Genomic DNA, 22,684 nt, shown 5'->3' on the forward strand with positions numbered 1-22,684 from the left:
CAAGTATTCTATTGCAAGGGAATGATTGTCAAAAATAACTTATATACAAGTGACTAGTTTTTATAGTAAGCCGGCCAAACTTATCTATCACTTAGTCTTAAGTATATACACAAAGTCCTTAGACTTTCTCTATTTGGTAAGGCTGCTTTATATGTTTCAACACCGTCTTACCAAAAAATAAGTGCATGTTCGAGCGGGTAAGATGGCAAAGTGCCTTACCAGCAGGCGAGTGAAACCGTGTTAACCTATGAAGTGGTTAACATCATCACACAAATTATATGCCTATTCACCTTTTCCCAAGGAGAAAGCATGCATGGTAATGTGTGTTCTGTTGGCTTTGTTCTTGAGCCCCTTCTCTAGCCTATGTCTCGACCTTAGCTGTGTTTTCTTTAAAAGGTAGACTCCTCTTAAAACTTCCACTTCTTCTATCTTGGCCATACCCTTGTCCACCTTAGGCTTCTTGATCTCCTCTAGAGGACTCCACAAGCTCCATCAAGGCAACTCCTGAAGGGTCAACTTGATCTGGTCAGGTTGATTAGGTGGATGAGGTGCAATCTCTAATCTTCTTAAGATCCCAGGAGTAACACCCTGCATGGTTGTCAAGCATCAAACAATATTCACAATCAGTCTTATGTACACTGCAAAAAACACTACCATGCAAGCATCAACAATATTGACAATCAAGCTTATGTACACTGCAAAAAACGCATCAGTTAACGAAGCTGTCGCGTAGCATCATTTAGTAAAGCAGTCGTTGCCTAGCATAATTTAGCAACTGTGTGAATTGGCGAAGTATTTTGCATTGCTTTTTAAGACCATAAATGGTGGGTTTCATAGTGATAAGGGGAAATCATTTTACGATATTTAACGATCTGTACATCGTACATGGGAATCGGTTATGCCGTAGCAAGTGTGTGTGTGCGTGTGTGTGTGTGTGTGCGTGTGTGTGTGTGTGAGAGAGAGAGAGAGAGAGAGAGAGCTCTTATTTTTAAAAACTAATACGTATTGGAGGATACAAGAATCACAAGATGATTGACAGATACCGAAAACAAAGACCAAAATCAAAACTGGTTATGTTAATTAATTAGCTGCATGTGAAATTGTGGTTTTCATTTTGAAAGATGTATCCATCATGTTGCATGTCATCATTTTGAAAGATGTCTCCATTATGTTGCATGTGCATCATTTTAAAAGATGTGACCATTGCAAAAAGGCTCTTTGCAATAAGAAACAACAAGGGGGATATGGACAGTTAATGTGGGTGCTCAATGGGAGGAGACATATTGGCAATACATATATTGTGCCTCTACATGGCTCAGTTCCCTTGTGATTGATATCTAGTTTTCAAGCTTGTTGTCAATAGAGTTAGTGGGTTAAGTAAAAAAAGTACACTGGGAGGTCAAAGTTGTAAAGTAGCAATAAATATATGGTGCCTCTACATTGCGTAGTGCCCTTGTGATTGATATCTGGTTTTCAAGCTCCTTATCGATAAAGTTAGTGGGGTTGGGCTTGGGGCCATGTAACTCCAAATAGTTGGTCTTTGTTGTAATCAAGAAAGAGAACACGAGAGCAATGCGATAATATACTGGTTCCCTAGGAATCAAATCATGTCTTTTCTTTGTGTCTACGTTTCATCAATGTACTCACCTCACCTTCCATGATTATGCTGCGTGAACTCTTCAATGTAACGTCACACCTTGAGTACCTAGGTTTTCATGATAATCACTAGAAGACAAATTCATGCATTTTCCGGCCACACCTTCGCAAGGAAATGCCAAAAAACTAGAAGTAACCTTTAAGATCTAAGAAGTAAACCTGAAAGGTTTCTTCTGATTTAAGAGTGACCTTCACAAAGTATTTCCATAGAGTGACCTTCACAAAGTATTTCCTCCAGGGGATTAAAACTAGAAGTAGACTGCAATAATATGTAACATTTAATGACACTTCATTACTTCGGCTCAGCAAAACATGTGAAACTTGACTACTTTCAAAAGGTAAATTTTAAATTAAAAAATTTACAATTGGCCTCATAAATAACAAGCCTCATCAAAAACAATCGAAATTTTCTTTCATTCATATTCATAAGCACTTCAAGTTGACAAACATTTAAATGAAATTTTTCTTTCATTCAATGCACTTCAAATTAAAAATCTAAGGTCACAATAGTCCACAAAGTGAAATTGACTGAAGATGATGAGTTACAAACATTCAACTTGTGAAAATTACAAGTCTTGATTAGCAACCCTTTGGAGCCTGCATTATCCAAAAAAATAGCAAATATCTGTGTTCTATAAAAAAAATAATGCTGGTGTACAAAGGGTTACTGCACTGCCAGGCTACACTTGCACTAGTATTCAGGATGGGTGGTTGAATCATAAGGCTTACAATGTAAAGAAAGGATGTCATAACTCAGTTGAGCTCCATCCTGACTAATTCCAGGGTGAAAGCAAGAAGTTCATGAGATTGAATGAAATCTCACAGAAAATACCCTAGTGTTAGCAAAATGATATTTGCTACATACACATTGCAAACTCTGATACATCAATGATTTTGAGAAGGGGGGGGTAGTGCATTTTGCAATGCTCACCCATTTGCCTCTCATTATAGCCAGTATACATTTTTACTATATAGTTGTGCAATCCCCTTTGTATCATTTTTGGGGGGGGCTACTTGCACCAGTAAAATTGTCCACAAGTTGGAAGAAGTGCCCCAGTACAAGCTGTAAGTATACCTTCAAGAGGTTAGCACTTGCCTGCCTGCTACAGTTTCCCAACAGCTTCCTCGGTGGTTGATCCCTTCAGAAGAAGAAAAACCTGGCATGCACCATGTTACATATATGACAGTCCATGTTTCATATATGGTACAACTTTGCTTGTGAGTAGCATAGCAGGCAAGAAAAATATAGATGTATATATTTTCGGCCGCAACAGGTGTTACCCTGACATGTAAAGTTGCACAAGAAGGCAGTTTTCTCCCATGCTTTTGTGATACCTGGAGATGTGTATCAAATGCTCCTATTTCTAGTCCCAGCTGTCAGGAAATGTCTTCCGTATGAAGTCCTGGAATCGTCTGGAGTAAAGGCTCGGATCCACAGCTGAAATTGAAAGGGAGTCGAACTGAAGAGACTTATAAGCATGCTCTAGTTTCTTGCCCATGTCGTACTCTTGCAAAATATCAATGATCCCAAGATATAGCACTACATCATAAGCTTCCCCAGAATACTCCCGTTCTAGACTAACATTCTCTTTTTCCCTGCAGGGTGGCCTGCGGTCTGCCCTAGCAGGCATGTTAACACCCAACTGTATTCGCAACCTACGCACACAATGGTCAGCTTAGAAGATGACCATGTGAATTCCCTGCATGTTTCTGTATGAGTAAAAGCAATCTAGACAAACCTTGCAGTTCCTGGCAGCAACAGATCAACCTCCTCATTGCCTGTTGCAGCAGCTTTCAAGGGACTGCCTCTCACATGTGAGCCGGGAGGAATTTTATTTTTATCTGGTTCATGTGCAACAAGGACCAAACCTTTGGAAGCTGCTGGTCCTGCTCCTGGTGTAGCATCAAGACAACCTACGTATTCTGATTAAAAGGACTTGCTACTTTTCTATTTTCTCATGCATTGAAAACTATTTAGATGTTGCATACCTTCAGCTGAAAGTTCTGGTGGGTAACAAGGTCCTGGAGAAAAAATTGCAGGAAACTGTGGAGCCCTGAAGTGGAGGCCCAACAAGAGACTGTAGTCCATAATGCATTCGGACTCCAAAAACTTACAGTCACATTCGATTTGCCTGTTAACGCACAAAGACATCAATCTGTCACCAACTTGACCCCATGCTTGAAAAATTATTTGGTACAAGCTTTGGAGGATGAAAATGTCACATGCACACCCCTTAAGGGTGCACAGTGACAGGCTGGCATCATCTTAAGCCTGCATTAGCAGTTAATCTCAGGCATGTCAGAGCATGTCATCAGCATATAGAGCATCCTGGTCATGAGCAAAGCAGCATCCCCAGCACCAAAGCATTTCAAGCAGCACATGTGAAAGCATCATTAGCATCATAAGCACTTTAGCCAAGCATTTGCAGCATCTAAAGCCCTTAGGTACCTAGGCATCACAGTCGGCCAGCAGCAAAGAGCACAAAAATTGTCCTTGAAATTTGCCTATGCATTCATACTCTGCATGTCTGATGAATGGGAAGTGATGTGTACACGAAACTGTTTTCCAATGAGGACATTGTCTAGATGTGAATGTCCACAAAATTTGGAGACATGAAATCCCAAGGACCCCTTTGATTTAATTGAGTTACTATTATTGTTAATTCTGATGCGTCATGTGCAAAAGGCCACCCACCCCCATATATGGAAGAATTCAACCAGTCCTCAAGGATGATTCTCTCTCCATGGTTTTGGCTAGCCTTCCCACACTGTACAGCCATGCATGTTATGCACCTGAGGCTAACCTAGGGTTAGGTTGACTAATCCTAGGATTAGGTTGGCCTAGAAGATAAGTAGGTAGGCTGATTATAAGGCTCATAAAAGCTTATAAGTTAATAATAAAGCTTATAAGTTAATAAGGTGCTTGACTAGGACCAAGAGATCTTAGGTGCTTCCTCAGCAAATCACCTACAGGCAGAAAAAAAAAAGCACCTACATGGAGTGAAAAACGATAACTATGGGAGGATCTTGGGCCAAAGGTTAGTTGAAAAAAAAAGGAGTTAATAATCCCACAAGTAAAGCGTTTATTGGCTATTGGCAAAAACTATATAAGTATGGGTTATGAGTGGAGTGGACTATTGTTGTATTGTGTTTTTGTGTACATGGGGTCTGTACCTAGACCATGAGTGCTAACCCACTCCGGTTAGTACACCGTGATGCGGACAGTCCACCGATGGCCCCGTTATTAGGGCAGGTCATGGCAGTACGGGATGCCAGACCTTAATTGGGAGCTAATCTTGTATTTGTCTTGTGTTTAGAAGATCTTGGGAGGATTCATCTGAGTGCCCTAAAACAACCAAGGACAAAGAGGTGTGCACGAGTGAAATTTCTATAAGCTTTTCAAACCAATTCCCTAGGGTTTCGCAAGAAACTGGTATTTCTTTGTAACATGGGTGCTTGCAGAAGCATGTTTACGAATTGATTGATTGCAATTAGTGCCTAGTCAGAGACATAAACCCATGCACAACAAATTGCTTCTTCTTCATGCTCGATACACAGTAGAGAGAGATGACCTAATCTACCATGTATTACTAACATGAAGAATATACAATGCTGAATAGAGATGGACTATCTGCATCACTCATCTCATCCTCCCCAATGGATTTGGTGAGATACTCAATGGTAGAGGGACATGACCTAATCTACCATGTATTACTAACATGAAGAATATACAATGCTGAATAGAGATAGACTATCTGCATCACTCATCTCATCCTCCTCAATGGATTTGGTGACCTAATCTAGCATGTATTACTAACATGAAGAATATACAATGCTGAATAGAGATCGACTATCTACATCACTCATCTCATCCTCCTCAATGGATTTGGTGAGATACTCAATGGTAGCACTGCTCCTTAAGTTCTCAATGATGATCAATAAATGAATATGGCTAAGGCCTAGACTCCTTGCTATTGGTGTTCGTAGCAATGTGTGGAGCATAGAGCAAGTTCGCCATACAATTCGTACCAAGTTGGAGCGGTGGACCATCATTTGCACCTGTGCTCCAAGTGAAGCAAGAAGGGATGTCACAACTAGCCAATGGGTAGAAGCATGTCCACATCACACTACCAAGTTGGAGCGGTGGAGCATCATTTGCACTTGTGCTCCAATTGAAGCAAGAAGGGATGTCATAGCTAGCCAATGGGTAGAAGCATGTCCACATCACATTGGGGAGATAGTGTGCACGTGACATCCCTTCCTGATTCACGTGGAGCAGTGCAAATGATGCTCCTCCGCTCCAACCCAGTATGGATCATATGGCGAACTCGTTCTCTACTCCACACATCGTCACGAACAAAAATAGCATGGCTATTGGACATGCTATCTCCAATGATGGTGGACACTAGAACTAGCCCCTATGCTGTCACATGCACCCTGTGGGGTACACAGTGACACATTGGCATGATCATCAGTGCAACATTTGTACAGAAGTAATACCTTTTTCTAGGAATATTTGTCGTACGCCGTGACCCCATTGTGAGCCCTCAGTCCAGGAACAATCACGCACGAGCTACGTAGGTCAGTCTCTGAGACATAGAGGTCAGTTTGGAGTCAATCCTCTTGACCCACTTGGCTATTGTTCCAGTCGACAGCCAGGCTAAGGGCTGTTTACAGCCCTGAACCTCTACTAGAGGCAGCCAATAGCATCAGGGAGTTTTATGACTCCTGTCAACATGCACACAGTCTAGGCAGCAAGTTTGGTAGTAGAGCAGTCGGCCAGCAACAAGACTGCGTAGCATTAAATGCTGGCCGCACAGCATTTGATGCGATTTTTGGCATTTTATTGTCCACGTGAACTGGCCGACAACCTTTTTACGGCCGACCAGCAGCCCAACATAATATATAAGCAATCAGGTCAGTCCTCTTAACCCACTTTGGAGAATTCAGCAAGTAATCTTCATGTAGGTGCATGTAAATGTCAGCCTTAGGAGTAGTATGCATCAGAGGCATGTTAGCTGCATCCATGTAAGTTGCAGAGGCCTGCCCTAAGGCCAGCCCCAAGGAGGGGCAGCATTGCAAAAGGTAATAATCACCTTTAGCCACCAACCAAACCTAGTCGGAAGCCCTTGTGAGGGCCTGGGCAGCAGTCGGCCAGGGGTGGGCTGCATTGCATTGCAACGGCCAAGCCAGACAGCAGTCGGCCAGAAGCCACGGCCAGAAGCCAACCAAGCCCACGCTTAATTCAGCATTTAATGCTGATTAAATCAGTCCTAGCAAATAATAAAACAGGCCAACAGCATCATAAGCCAGCCGACTAGCACCCATTTGGACATATAAAAAGCCGAGCAGCCTCAGTCCATAAATCATCAGACACAAACCAAGTTTTGAAGCAAACAGTCAAGCATGTGTGCTTAGGCATCCAGCCTTTGCATACTTTCAGCATTCTTTGTGCTTTCAAGCCAAGGCATCACAAGCTCAGTCTCTTCCCAGAGTTCTCAGCACACCAACCCTCAATCTCGAGCTAGTGTATTCTCTTCGAAGATGGCTTCACAATCGCCTACAACTTATGCATAGTTCTGCCCAGTGTTTGGTCACTTTGTCCTTGCGTTTGGCGGTCAATCAGTCAGTTTGTCTGCTCTGTCTTGTGGACACAGTCCAGCTTGTATTTAGTTCTCCAAAAGAAATAAAACAAAAACTCCTGCTCGCAAGGGGGGCCCTTCAGTGAGTAATTTGGGACCCCATCTGGTGTCGTCTCGACTACATCTTTCATATTCATGTATGTTGTTTAAAGGATTGCTAAAGACTCACTAAACCCAGGTTTAAAGAGGGCCTTGTTGTTTCCCACAGTCCTAGCTTGGCATATGCTACATCGGTATTAGAGCTTGGGACGTGATTCAACCCGGCAACCTAGGGTGAGAGCATTTTGTGAGGGCAAAGGGACGAAAGGACCAGATGTACGAGAGATCAGAGCAAAACAACACATCATGAAATATGTGAGTGAGTCTATATATAATGGTGAGTGAACATATGTACAAGAGCCCTCAGATGTGAGGTGACTCTGAGTAGAAAAGACCGGTGTAGAAGCAAAGATGATGTCGGAGCTGAAACACGGTCGATGACAAAGGCTCGCGTCGATGTGAGGCAAAGCACTCCGAGAGGTGGTCGGTATCGAAGGCACGCGTCGGTGGATGCAGAGGCACTCCGAGGTGGTAGTGGCAGAGAAAGATGAGGTGATGCAGGCTCTGGTGACGGGTGCTGTTGTACCTGAGGTGGTAGATGAAGAGCAAAGAGGGCTGCCGTCCCGAGTGGTGGTGGTGGTGTTGGTGGTGCAAGCTCTAATGACAAGGGTGCTGCAAGACCTGAAGGGTGCAAGCTCTGATGACAAGGGTGTTGCTGACTACGTGAGGGGTGCAAGCTCTGGTGACAAGGGTGCTGCGAACCTAAGCGGTGGTGAGGAGCAGAGGGGGTTGCCGTTTCGAATGGTGCAAGCTCTGGTGACACGGGGTGCTGTGTACCTGATGTGGTAAGGAGCAGAGAGGGCTGCCATCCCGAGTGGTGCAAGCGCTGGTGACACAGGTGCTGCGTACCTGATGTGTCGATGGTGAAGATAAGCAGAGAGTGGGCTGCCGTCCCGATGGTATGATGTGGCAGAGAGTGGACTGTTGTCCCGATGGTGAGAGCTGAGGCAAAAACGCTGAAGTGCTCTATGTGTAGCACAGGGGGCTGCTGTCCCATGAGCTGTGGAGAAAACGCTGATGATATGCTGATGTAAGCGCTGATGTAAACCCTGATGTAAGCGATGAAAATAGGCTGATGTAAACGCTGATGTAGCTGATGATGTGATGATGAAGTGCTGATGTAAACGCTGATGTAAGCACTGAATGTAGCAGAGAGGGCTGCTGTCCCACGGTGTGGCCTGTGGCAGAGTGGGCTGCTGTCCTGTGATGTGGCCATAAGAGAAAAAGCTGATGTGCTGAATGTCAGGCGAGGATGATGAAGCGATGTTGTGTAGAGCCCAGCAGAAGCAGAAGCAGAAGCAGAAGCAGAAGCAAGAGGCAGAGGCAGAGGCAGAGGCAACATATGGTACCGGATATGTGCAATGAAGTGGTACACTCAGGTGAATGATAAGGCAACGCTATATATACCAAGGGGGAGTGCTGGTCAACCAGCCTAAAGGTTGTCGACCAACAGCAAAGACAAAATCCCCAAATAAAACCAAACATACCCAAAAAAATCCCCTTTTTAGAGCTCGGAAAAATATTGTTTTCACGCACATTTTGTGGATGGTAAAGCTGAGATCGAGAAAAACCACTCGCCCATCCACCATGGAATCAAGCTTCGAAGACATTTCAAAAGAAGAACAACAATTCGAAGAAATGCTTCCACAAGAAGAAGACGAAGACAACTAGAATTAAAGGAGCAGATAAGGCAACCCCAGATTCAACTCGAAAGAGTCCAAATGTAAAAAAACTGGCAGAATTACAGGCAACGGTCAACCTTGGCCCAGCAAGAGACACCCAAAGAACAAAGTTCCTCAATAGAGCAGTGGTGTCGATGGATGACTGAAAAAGAAAAGCGAGACCGTGAAGCAAGATGGGCCGAACAGCTGGCAGAGAAAGGCCAAAGAGGAGCGATTGCGGGCAAAGCTCGAAGCAAAGACGAACCATAAGCAACAGGCCCGAGAAGACCTAAGGGACCAGTTCCAACAGACACTGTGGACTTTGGTAACTTCTTTCTACCCTTCTCAACCCTCCACAACCCCAACCACACCCTCGACAACCATCATCCGTGCCTCACCGAACTTCACCAAGTACAACGGGCAAGTGCGACCATTCGGTTGTGACCCAATTCATCCACCAATTTGTTGCCCATTTTTCACTTTCCAAGATTACAAACTCCCAAGATAAAGTCCATCTGGCGGCTCCACACCTCATAGGTGATGCAATCACTTGGTGGCAACATTGGTCCCGTTTGCACACAAATTCCTACACCGGCTTACCGGACTATGATTGGGACATCTTTGTGTCTGATCTAAAGACAAGGTTTCTACCTCCACAGTACATGACGAATCTCGAAGACGAGTTCTACAAACTCACCCAGAACAGTTCCCATGTCCTCACCTACTCCAACAAAGTAATCACATCAACAAGTCCGAGGAGGAGAAGCTGAAGCAATTCATTAAGGGATTGGATCCAAACATTCGGTTCCCCGTTCGAAACTTCGAACCCCAGAGTTATGATATGGCCGTCTTTGACTCTTGCGCAGAACCACGAGATGATCTTCAATGGAGGCCAGCCCAAAACCGCTCCAGTCACCCCCAAACCTCAGCAGCAGAGCAGACACAGACCACCCAGTAAAACCAAGCGTCCAACCGACAGGCAAGGGAGCATCCAACAACAAAGACCAGAAGAAAAAGGGCCAGAATAGCTCCCAGCAAAACCAGGTGTCCAACCAGTAGGCAAGTAAGGCAAAGGGAGCATCCAACAACAAAGACCAAAAGAAGAAGGACCAAAATAGCTCTTGAACTGGAAAGGAGCGACAAGATGGACCCAAGAAGACTCTTGAAGAAAAGATCAAGAAGGGTCTTACCGGAGGATTCCTACAGTCAGATGAGAAGAAGCGGTACTTCAAAGAGAACAGTTGTTTTTTCTGCCACCACACGGGACATGCAAAGAAGGATTGTACCAAATGGCAAGCCGAAAAAGCAAGCAATAAGCCTCTACAGTGGCTACACCGCCACAGCTGTACCACCCCCTCCACCCTTGCCCTCAACCACCAATGTTATTCAGCTCTTGCCCACTTTGAATGCAGTACCTGCAGTGGTATTCGATGATAAACAAGAGGGTGGAATTAGAAGCGTCACAAAGGTCATAGAAAACCTTAATGGTCAAGCACATGAATGTAGAGTAGAGTAGGTAGAGAGAATTTGTGAAATTTAGCTCTTGCCCACTTTGAATGCAGTACCCGCAGTGGTATTCGATGATAAACAAGAGGGTGGAATTAGAAGCGTCAGAAAGGTCATAGAAAACCTTAATGGTCAAGCACATGAATGTAGAGTAGAGTAGGTAGAGAGAATTTGTGAAAACTCTTACTGCTGAATTTTTTGGTTTTGAGAGAAGAAATCAACTTTTGATCAAATTGTCGACGATAGAAATGCTCCAAAGCATTTTCAGCATGTAGATATCCAAGAAATAGCATTGTAGAAAGACTCCCAAGGGTTGGACCACAGTGTAGCACTCATTTGCCGGCTGTTTCAAGAGTAAGAAACCATGCCAAAAAGTATGTGATGTACTGGTTATGTTGCATGCGCGGAAGCCTTGCTCTACTGATCCACAACCCTAAGCCTGATTAAGAACATTGATGCTAAATAAACATGAATAAGACAAAGGAGAGAGAAAAAGAGAGATTGGGTGTCAAGGCTTTCTTTATTTATATATGGTACAAAAAAGGTGGATGGATCCTTGTACATGTGTGGGCCCAAGGGGTTGACCCTGGCCCCTTCTACACAGTGCTACTAATGCTAATGATGAATGAATGCTGAATGAACTAAAAGACTAACTGATTTATGCTATTATGCTTTTATATATGCTTGGGATGTAGGTCCACCAACATCAGGAGCTATCGGCTTGCTGTGGACGAGCCTGTCCATAGGTCCGAAAGCGTTGAGAATGCCCAGCTAGTAACATTTTCTTTGGTTCACCTACCATGTAGACCCTCATAGCAACTGAAGCTCAATGCATCAAATCTTGGATGGTATCATTCGGGCATACATTCATAAACCAACCCAATACTTTCTTAACTTAGACTTCTCAAAAATCTCTTTAAAAGGAGTAATCCTAAGATATGCATCCCAAAATTTCTTGTTGTAATGATCAATTGTCTCACCTGTTTCCATCCGCAATCTTTCCCATGCAAGGTACACATCATCTTCAAACTTCTCAGGTAAAACCTGATCATAAAATTGCTTTTTGAATTCTTTCCATTTCTTGGGAGATGTTCCCTCAACCATGAGTACATTGGCTGTCTCCGTAAGATATAAACTAACCATGCGAATCTTGGATGACTTTGAATAGTTTTCTGAACCAAAAGCAAAATCGAATCGGTGGATAAAAGTGAGGGCTTTGTGTGCGTAACCATAAGCTCTGTCGTATGGTGTAAGCCACATCGTTCTTCCTCCTCTTTTGAATTCCTTAGCTTTGCATCTTTCCATGTCGTGGAGAGGGTGACCTAGAAGGGGAGGAAGATGAGGTAGATAAAAGGCTTGATGAAGAAGATGGGCTCCTCGACCTTTTTCGACCATGTCGACTTTTCCCACAATAAGAGTGGGCTGATTTGGAATGGTATCTCTTCCTTCCACGAGAAGATGGAGGACTAGGTGATCTCTTTGAGGGAGATCTCTTTGATGAAGACTTTTGATTTTCAGCCACATCCTCTCAAGGTTGCATCCAAATGTCGTTTCGATTTGATCCAAACGTTTGGAACGTTTAAAACGTTCACTAACGTTTGGAAACGTTAGTGAACGTGGCATTATGATTATGTAGGTTAAAAAATTCGATGCACGTCAACATCAATTTTTTTTCGTTGTTCCTTACGTGCGTGCAGCAACCTCTATTCGGCAGCGGGCGCTCAGCCTTCTCGTGCTAGTCATGCTACGCTTCGAGGGGGCTTCTCTAGTCGTGCTGCACTCGAGCTTATTGCACACGCTCAAGTCTCTCTCTCTCTCTCTCTCTCTCTCTCTCTCTCTCTCTCTCTCTCCCACACAAGCCGTCGGGCGGCTCAACTCTCTCTCTTTCTCCCTCCCGCACACGCTCAACTCTCTCTCTCTCTCTCTCTCTCTCTCTCCCCTCCACGGACCCCTACACACAAGCTGAAACATAATTCATTTTGTGCTTGAAATATATATTATAACTCTTGAGTCATCTCAACATTTCTCCATTTTCTTGATTGCTTTTTGTGCATGTCATAGATGCCGCGTGCACCGAGTTCCGTATGGGCAAGGCACACCCAACACCCCAAGTGTCGATCGCTCCAACGCACGTGTGTGGAAGTGCAAATACTGTGGAGGAATATTTACTAGCACATCCACTCGTGTTATTTATCATGTTGGGCAAAGTACGGGAGGCGGCATTGGACCATGTGCAAATGCACCACAGGAGGCGGTTGATGAGATTCGGTGGGAAAACCCACAGATATAACTCTTGAGTCGTCTTGACATTTCTCCATTTTCTTCATTGCTTTTTGTGCATATGCCATAGATTCCGCGTGCGCCGAGTTACGTATGGGCAAGGCACACCTAACACCCCAGGTGTCAGTCGCTCCAACACGCGCATGTGGAAGTGCAAATATTGTGGAGGAATATTTACTAGCACATCCGCTCGTGTTATTTATCATGTTGGTCTGGCCAAGGTACGGGAGGCAACATTGGACCATGTGCAAATGCACCACAGGAGGCGGTTGATGAGATTCGGTGAGAAAACCCATGGATCTTCCTCAGAACACAGCTTGGTAGGGCTGGTAGAGTCATCATTGAGGATAAGCAGCTAGATACACCTGCGCATATGGGCCCATCAGCTGCTGGGGAGCCAGCATGTTCATATGTGGGTGGACAGATGTCACAGTCAAGCTCAGTGAAAGGGCCATCCACAATTTCAGGTGCATGTCCCAACCGAAAGAGGGCTAGAGTAGATGATGGACAGTCTCATGTGGAGGATATTGCATGTGGTAGTGCAGGACAACACCATCAGGCCACTCTACGTGGTACATTGAACCAATCCTCGTGGGTGAAGGAGAGGCAGTGGGAGGCAAAGAGAGAGATAGAGCGCACTCTCATTGAGTGCAGTCTCTCCTTGAATGTCCTTCGCACAGATCAATGGAAAAGAATGATTAAAGCCGTCTCCGATGTAGGTCCATGTGAGAACCGGAATGGATTAGACTACCAGAAGATGCGGACAACCATGCTAGAGGATGAGAAACAGCGCATAGAGAATGCACTAGAGCCAATAAGATCATCTTGGAAGAAGCACGGTTATAGTATCATTTCAGATGGATGGAGTGATGTGCGGAGAAGACATATCATCAACATCCTTGTTTCAAGTTGCATGGGCACATATTTCTTGCATGTAGTGGATGCAGGGCAAGGCAGAGGAGAGGATCACTGCGGCATTCATCTTCCAACACATCAGGCAGGCTCTTACCGATATTGGCCCAGAGAATGTGATGCAAGTCATTACGGACAATGCGTCCAACTACAAGAGCATGGGAGAGATGATTGAGGCAGAGTTCCCATCCATTGTGTGGACTCCATTTACCGATATTGGCCCAGAGAATGTGATGCAAGTCATTACGGACAATGCGTCCAACTGCAAGAGCATGGGAGAGATGATTGAGGCAGAGTTCCCATCCATTGTGTGGACTCCATGTGCTACACACTGCTTGGACCCCATGATGGAGGACATAGGGAAGCTTCGATGAGTGAAGCCAGTTGTGGATAAGGCCGTACGCATCACTACCTTCTTCCAGAAGAAACACCAGGCATTATCTATCTTCCGATCCCACTCACACTTTGACATGGTGTGGCCATCCAAGACCCGATTTGCCTATATGTATCTTGTGCTTAGCAAGCTACATGAGGTACAAGATGCACTTCGAGCCTTGGTGGTATCACCAGCATGAAGGGAGATGCGTGATTCAACCACCAAGCCCACTCGATACATCCAACGCAAGGTGTTGGATGAGTCCTTTTGGTTTGATATTGAGGACTTAGCAAAGCTCCTTAAACCCATGTATGTCTTCATCCAATTCAACAACATGGAGGGCTCTACATTGGGGCTCCTCTATCATCATTTTCATCGGATGAGAGAGATGGTGTCATTAGTCACCTCGCCGACTATCACTCCTACCAAGTATATCTATTATATAATATGGTTTATGCTATGTGCTGTAATTTTGGTTATATGATGTAATTACTATTGAATATCTATTTTGGAATGTCAGACGTGGCAAGGTAATGGCCATTATTGACTCACGATGGGCTTTCATGCGTCATCCCATTCATGGGATTGCAACATTACTCCATCCGATGCTTATGTGTCTCAAGTGCTTAGCTATGATGACATGGTGACCTTCGATGAGGAGTTGGTCGTCTACCACATTTGGGTGCAAGTTGCCTTAGGCAAGTTGAGTGCCTCAACAGTTCAAGGGCAGGCGAAACCACTTACGTGGTGGGACATCCATGGATACCACGCCAAAACTGTCCAGAAAGTAGATTGATATCTCAGGTTTGTAACTTTAAAGTTCTTAGTTTGTACAATGCAGCCAACGTGTAATCTTGTCTTTTGACATTTGCCAGTGCTATGTGGCATGTGCAGAGTTGCTCTGCTGGTACATGCGAACGGAATTGGAGTGCATACTCTCTTGTGCACACTAAGATCCGTAATCGCTTGAGTACTCAGCAGTTAGAGAGGTTGGTGTTTTGTCGATCCAACCTCCGTCTTTTGCGCACACTCAAGACAGCCGAGGGAGGTAAATTACTTGCCAACTCGAAATGTTTATTATTTAACTTCATTATGTGTAACCTCATGAGCATTGACTCTTGAGTCCTAATGAATGCTCATGAGCATTGAGCATTGAGCATTGAGTATTGACTCTTGATATGTGTTATATGCCATGTCACATGTGGCAGGTGGATCCCTTTATTTTCGATAGGCTCCTCGCTCATACTAGTGATGCGGAGGCTCAGCTTTAGGAGGACCGGTTGCGAGACGAGCAGAAGGAGATATACCGAGAGCTCCACTGAGAGCTTGAGAGCATAGGTCGCAAGGTTACACGTGCTCGATCACGAGCTATGAGTATTGTAGATGCTGATGCTCATGGAGCTTCTACTAGCAGTCCAGGTGGTCGGGGCTGCCGTGGTGGGAGAAGCCGTGCTCAAATAGCTCAGCAGCGCGAGTCACTTACACATGATGATGATGATGATGATGATGATGATCTCTTAGATGAGGGACCCATAGATACGAGTGACGCCATTCCTACAGTGCAAATGGTCAGAGAGCCTGACTAACTCGGATGGCAACATGTTGACAGATGGAGATGTTTCTTCAGAGTCATCATCTGGTTTAGATGAGTAGCTAGCTGTTATTGTAGTTTATAGTTACTAGTTTTTTTTTGTGACTAGTCCAGACTTTGCTTTGTTGGTCAAGCCCAGCCTCTTAGTTTGAGGAGCCCAGCCTCTAGGAATCAGAATTCAGATCATATTCTCTCTAGTATCATGTATAACATATGTCTACAGTCTTATGATTTCGGATTTATGATTTATCTATGATCCATCTTACTTTCATCTATGTTCGTTGTTTAATTATTTTATTTGATATTTGCATTTACCATTGTCACTTGTGACTTATTTTATTTGATATTTGCATTTACCATTGTCACTTGTGACTTGTAAGTTGTAAGTTGTGCAAAATTGAAATTAAAGGTTATATAGTATTAGTAAGTGCTTTAATGTTCATTGATGAATCTTCAAACTTCATATTTCAAAATTTTATAAGTAAACTATAAATTTTGTATACATATATATCGGGAGCAGCATTCACTACGTTTGGAATCTTCTCAACACATTTTCCAAACGTACTAAACGTATCGTTCACTACTTTGGAACCACCTTGCATCCTCCTTTGTTGGTTGCTCATCCCCTTTCTGCATTTACTCAATCTTCTCAGATAGTTGGTCAAAAATTCTCATAAACTCGGGATCTTGGAGAATAGTGTCTTCTCTTTTTAGTTTTTAAAAAGTTTTTAATATTTTGCTTTCCAAAAGCTGATCGCATCATTCCGAGCCTATAAGGTGACCTTGCGCTGCTTCCCTGCTACGTGTCAATGCCACGTCACCATCGCCACACCACTTTTTCAAAACTTTTTTTTCTTTTTTTTTGGCGCGCACACGTTGTGTTTTGCATATCAACAACCTGTATTTTGATGCTTCCGTGACAATTGGATATGAATAGACTGATGTGTAGTTGGAACTCTAAAGTAAATTTGCAAGCTCTGTGGAAAGCTACAAGAGGATGTTACATATTAAGGATAAGAGAACAAAAAGATACTTCAAGACTGGGTTTCTTTTTTTTTTGGGACAGGCTGAAAGCATTCCCTGACCATTAAAAAAAAGCACCAATCAGTTCATTGATGGCCTGTATGTGCATGGGCATACTCTAAGATACTAGTAAAAACAAGTAGCCAAATCTTAAGTTAAGCCCCAAGATTTCCAAACCTAAGCTCAAAACCTGAAATAGTTGAAAAACACAATCCAAGGCATGCTTGCTAATTAGTAACCACCAACAATAGGATGGAAGCCTAATTCATGGTCATTCACATACAAAAGATAGCACGAATTATTTAAGGAAACAGAGACACTGGCAAGGCTTGGATTTAAGACCTACGGAAGCGACATGCCACCAACCTTAGCAAAGCCTGCCGCCAAGAAGGTTCAAGTCGGAATACAAAATCCAAATCCAAGTCCTTCAGAGTTGTATTCTCATCCATCTCCACCTTGTCAGCAGAGCGTCCTTGAGAAGACCCTTTTAGATCAAACCTTCGATGAATCCGCAACTCTGTACAGAACATGTTGCCCATCACTACGAAACGAACCTGCAGAACACAATTTGTCATCAGCAGCAAGCGTCACAAATTTTTGAAGTCTGCAAAACAGCTAAAGCATAGAAACCCGATTTTTCGTGCCCAATAACATATGGTTTTCTGGGTTGTTTGGCTATTATACAGGGTAGAATCACACCTTCTGGCCACCAGCAGGCTTGATTCGGTGAAGACCAAAAAATTTTGTTATGAGGGTATTCTCATACATTTGGACATGGTCATAATAGTTGGGAAGCATTCTGAGCAAGACCTGAAATCACAGCTCTAAATTATTGGAAAAATATCTCATGAGAGTCTTCTCATAAAGCACCAATCTCCTGGAGGACAGGGAGGTGGGGGTTTGGACGAGTATCAAGTCCCAATATCAATTTTTAAAATTCTCCAATAAAAACCAATTTGGCAATGTCACCACAAAGAAGAAAAATCCAACTGATTAGATAGAGAGATTCCAGTACAATGTACCTTCACCTCAGCCTTCCGCATGGTTTTGATCATGAACCGATCATCATGAGAAAGATAAAATACACTTCCACTTTTCCCAGGAGAAGAAAGTTCCCTCAACCCACTATTTCCACAGATAGAGAGCATGTAGTCTGCTGTATCAATCTTGAACAGCTCTCTCAAGTGCCTGTTTGATAGGAACTTAGACTCAGCAATGAAAATGATACTGTGATAAAGCAATCTATAATGTGGGAAATGCATCGAAAGATAAAACAAAACATTTCAGCACGAAACACGAGTGCTCAAATAAACCACGCCAAATTATCCTATCCCCTACAAAAACAAGCAACCAACACATACCTCATTAGTTTAAAGATATGTAACCAGGGCAAAACATGGCCACACTACAACCTCATTAGTATAATAATGAGGTATGGTACCAGGGAAAAATATGGTACCAAGAGCATGTAGTCTGCTGTGTCAATCTTGAACAGCTCTCTCAAGTGCCTCTTCGAATAGAAGCTTAGACTCAGCAATGACAACAATACCATGATAAAGCGATCCATAATGTAAGAAATGCATTGAAAGATAGGACGAAACAACACTACGGTCTACAAAGGACCACGAGTGCTCAACTAAACCACGCAAAACTATCCCCTACAAAAACAAGCAACCAACTCCACACTACCTCATTAGTATAATAATAAGATATGTTACCAGGGCAAAATATGGTACCCTGGGCATCAGATCAAAAACCATCAACTAGACTCAACTATTTGCTGCCAGCAGCATGTAAATGTTTACCAACGGCCAACGATATCAAATCTATACCATGAGCGGAAATATGGTACCCTGGGCATCAGATCAAAAACCATCAACTAGACTCAACTATTTGCTGCCAGCAGCACGTAGACAGTGTTACAGTGAACAAAGGCCAACGATATCAAACGAGCAGGAAAAAAAAACTTTAGCAACAGCAGCACGAGTCCACCTTGAGCAATCAAAGGCTGCACTAAATGAATAAAATGCATTATGGTAGAATGAGACCTGAAGACCACAGGGCAGTAGTCTTTCCATTTGAAGTCAGTGGACTGATGTGGCGGAGTGAGCTGAGAACCCTCCCTTCGAAAGTTCATCCAGATTCTTGCTTTGGGACCAAAATCAGCAGCAGAAATCTCACGCTTTGGCTCTGGGGTAATCTTCCCTACTGTGTATCTAAAAAATTTCAAAAACAGCAGCTCATCAGAGACTTGGTCTTCTAATCCTATGCCTAATGCAAACTTGCTACAAAAGTTTCATAAGAAGACTGGCAGCAAATTAGCACCTTATTCCTAGCTGCAAGTTCAACATCAAATCATAGCTTTGATGTCCTTTGAAAATTGTCTCTCCTGCTCTGATGGGCTCCCTCGTGTGACGCTTGTGTTGCCTCCTTAAAGGCTTCGCCATGCGTGAACTTGGACTTTCTTTTACAAGCTCATTTATGAGCACACCCTGTACATATTCCCTTTCAACCACTAATGATACGAAAGTATCTTGCTCTGCCATACAGTATCTTTCATTTACACCCTCCTGCGTTTTCAAAACATCAGCATCATCATCCAACCCCAGGATCCGATCAAAGGAGTCATCAAGGCTCCAGCGCCGTTCAAAAGGTAGGCAGTTTTCCAATCCATTATCAGAACCTGGTGAAGTCTCACTGCCTGTAAGCTTGTCTGCAGAAGATCCACGGCTGGACAATCTGAAAACCCACTGTTCATTGTCAGACACAGAAGAGCTTCTCGGCCTCTGAGAAATATGGAACCTACTACCTTCGTCTCCTGATTCTTCCTGTTCTTCAATGTTTGAGAAGGGGCCTCCGCCGATGCAAGTTAATCCAGGTGGGATAAATGTACCCTTTCCATCCTTCAGTCCTCTGCTCCAAGTGCCCACATATGTGCTACCATCCACCCATGAGTAAACACCATGGCCATGCTCTAGTCCATCCGACCACTGGCCATCATATTTATCACCACAGGCCCACATCAGTACACCTCTGCCAGACATGACTCCTGATTTCCAGTCTCCAACATACTCATTCCCATTCTTCCATAGGTATCTGCCAACCCCTTCTGGTACTCCCTGGTGCCATGAGCCCTCATAAACATCTCCATTCGGATAGCTCTTTGTGCCAATGCCTTTATTCTCATTCATATACCAACTGCCTTTGTAAGTGGTTCCATCAACTCCTGTATAGGTCCCAACACCATGAATATAACCTGCCATGAAGTCACCCTCATAAGTGGCTCCTGAAGGCCAGGAGATTTTGCCCTTTCCTGATTTTTTGCCTTTTGCCCACTCTCCTTCATACATACAGCCATCCGACCACAGGTATTTACCTGTTCCTTCTGGGAGGTTGCCTTGCCAAGATCCCACATAGATGTCTCCATTAGGAAGCAACCGCTCTCCAACAGGCTCACCTGACCTTAAGTCTATGCTGGCAAGGCCACATGATTTTTCTCTGCCACATGCATTAAACAACTCGCTGTAAGAATTCTCCTTCTGGCCTTGGGAGAGGCTATAGAGTGCATCATAATCAGCACAAGCTTCGAGGCCAGACATGTAGAGAGCTTCTTCACAAAGTATTGTGTTTTCAGGAACCACTGAGGCCTTTCTGGTCTGGAAAGGAAAGTCATTAAAAAGGCTTTTGAAAACTCGTCCAGGCTGAAGAAAGGTGGCAGGCCCTTTCTGGGTCTCCACTGTATCTCTGAGGTTCGCCACTGTGGAGAGTGCAGGCGGGGCCCTCAATCAATTCAGTGTCTCAGGGATAAATGCTCAAAAGCTTCACACAAACTCAAATCAAATGGTGACCTTGCATGGGGCTATGCTTGTGTGAGTTCGGCAAAAAAACACAGGAAAATACCGAAGTTGCATGCGTCAAGATGGCCCCGTCGGCAAAATTGGATGTGTCTCTAGAAATACTGAGAAATTTTCCTGCAATGATGCCGGTTTACTCTTTTAAAGCTCATGATAAGATGTGATAAAGACACACGAAAACCGAATTGCGCATATCATTCCGGAAAGCTTAAAGCAAGATCCGCAACTAAGCAAGAATGTAGCTGGTGATCTGCAAGATAACCGCACCTGCTATAACACCATGAAAAGGACCGAAATGCCAAAATGGAAGCAGCCCGATTGTGTCCAGACTCGATGCGGCTGATGGTCCCACCCGCCGCCCCACTCTCCAGGCGATGAAACCAAAGCCGCGCCTAGCCACTGGATGGAGATCTAGATCGAAAAGAAAGGCAAACAAATGAGAACCGACCCTGTGTAGAGTGAGCTTGGCAGGTGGGGGTGTTGTTGGAAAGCGGGAAGCCGTATGTTCTTCGTTCTGGACCAGCGAAGAAAAGCAGAACGCGAGATCAGCAGCGATCTTCGTCTTTTCTCGTGTGCTGCGGATGCAATCTGCAGAAGAATCGGAAGGACAGAAGGGGTTTGTGGAAAACAGAAAATGAGGGTTTTCTGCACAGACACAGGTTGAGAGAGAGAGAGACAGAAAGAGAGAGGTAATGTATGAGTTGTTAGATTTTATGATTCAATTAATATTATTACTTAATTTAATTGTATGAGTTGTTAGATTTTATGTTTCAATTAATATTATTACTTAATTTAATTGTAAAGAAATAAAACGCGGCAACACACTGTATATATATCAAGGGAGTCTTTTTTTTATTTTTGTTTGCAACTGTAATATAAATTTTAAGCCTAAATTAAATTTTAGAGCGCTAAATTGGACGCCGTCGCTGAAAGCAACACGGTTGTCTGGCTGACGTGGCCGACGGACATATTCTAGCGACCAGTTCCACAGTGTGGACACTTTCCCCGAGGGCCCACCTTGGGGGTGCTATGACGACTGGGAATGCACGACAACGGCTTAGCGCGTAACGGGAAGATTTCAACTGCAACGGTCAATAGCCTGCAGGCTATTGACGCTGCAGAAAGGGAAACTACGCTGCCGGCAGTTACCGTCGACGACTCGACGGTCGTCTGCAGGTCCCGCCATTTGCATAACCGCGTAACTACTAAGCCATGCAGGAAAGCTATTCTGGGCCTGTTCACACGTACCAGTAATCGATTGGAAATTGGGCTCCAGGTAGGCAACCGTAAGGCAAAAAAAACTATAGTTACAATATCTTCTCCTTACAAGGCAAAAACTATGAGTTACATATTTTTTAAGGGAGAAAGTGATTTTATTATTAGAAATGGTTAGTTACAAAAAAGTAAAGTGATATGTCGCCTCTGATGAACAGTCTAAGAACCGAAGAGCAACCGCTTGGCTAAGTCCAAGAGCTCCGACTTGAAAGGGCCGGTGAGAGTTCTCAATTCAGCCACAAACCTCTCTTCCTTCCATTCTAGGTGTTGCATATGTGGGCACCGTCGAAAGACAATCTGATTTCGTGCAAACCAGATCTGCTGAAGCACTGCATAGCGGATCCAAGGCCAGATATTGGCAAGTGCCGGGTTAAGAAAAGTGGTGTCCCCCAACAGCGCATGCTTCCAAGAAAATTGGTGCTATGTGCCCCTAATGTCCAGCCACTTCTTTGTGCCTCTCCATAAAGCTTGGGCAGTTGGGCATGCCCAAAATATATGAAATGGATCCTCATTATGGGTGTGGTAGAATGGGCACATCGGCAAGATAGGCGCCCAACTTGCAATTATGTCTCTTGTAGGGAGCTTGAGATGCAAGAGCCTCCAGAGAAATACATTAACCCGTAGAGATGGTGTTGCCGACCATACAACTACGGTGCGACAAGCCCAGGTTCCTAGGGCATTTCCATCGATGAGCCAAGCTACTATACCAGTGCGCCTGTGACATGTACAAGCTCCTTTCAGCTCAGGTAGCAGTTTGCCCTTGTTGGTGACCTAGTTGGTGGCAAGCCAATTTTCAGCCTTGCGAATCA

The 22,684-nt window shown here is 44.0% G+C and overlaps 1 protein-coding gene across 3 annotated transcripts; it reads right to left on the reverse strand.

Annotated features, from left to right (window-relative positions):
- Window positions 1–2,180: 2,180 nt before the first annotated feature.
- On the reverse strand, window positions 2,181–21,295 carry LOC147619210 (phosphatidylinositol 4-phosphate 5-kinase 9-like). 3 transcript variants are annotated; one of them, XM_086772843.1, is made up of 10 exons: window positions 20,868–21,295; window positions 19,072–20,717; window positions 18,795–18,962; window positions 17,769–17,934; window positions 17,446–17,556; window positions 17,231–17,300; window positions 17,113–17,200; window positions 3,646–3,788; window positions 3,396–3,570; window positions 2,181–3,312 (listed from the first exon to the last, which is right to left on the reverse strand). In XM_086772843.1, exons 2-10 carry the CDS (start codon window positions 20,343–20,345, stop codon window positions 3,021–3,023), a joined length of 2,487 nt encoding a protein of 828 aa, XP_086628969.1. In that variant the 5' UTR covers window positions 20,346–20,717; window positions 20,868–21,295; the 3' UTR covers window positions 2,181–3,020. The 3 variants fall into 3 exon arrangements, with proteins under 3 accessions (XP_086628969.1, XP_086628968.1, XP_086628967.1); XM_086772842.1 differs by having other exon boundaries at window positions 3,396–3,549; window positions 17,113–17,300; XM_086772841.1 differs by having other exon boundaries at window positions 17,113–17,300.
- Window positions 21,296–22,684: the final 1,389 nt, after the last annotated feature.

Source organism: Cibotium barometz, chromosome 33, assembly GCF_041138505.1.
Source record: "Cibotium barometz isolate CiBa-2024 chromosome 33, ASM4113850v1, whole genome shotgun sequence".
NCBI lineage: Eukaryota > Viridiplantae > Streptophyta > Polypodiopsida > Cyatheales > Cibotiaceae > Cibotium > Cibotium barometz.

Excerpts from the sequence above, each read along its gene's own strand:
- LOC147619210 (XM_086772841.1), bottom strand. The coding sequence starts at position 20,345 with ATGTCTGGCCTCGAAGCTTGTGCTGATTATGATGCACTCTATAGCCTC. Across the intron at positions 17,557-17,768 it reads TGCGGAAGGCTGAGGTGAAG|GTCTTGCTCAGAATGCTTCC; the intron begins GTACATTGTACT and ends CTGTGATTTCAG. Across the intron at positions 3,313-3,395 it reads TTGCTGCCAGGAACTGCAAG|GTTGCGAATACAGTTGGGTG; the intron begins GTTTGTCTAGAT and ends TTGTGTGCGTAG.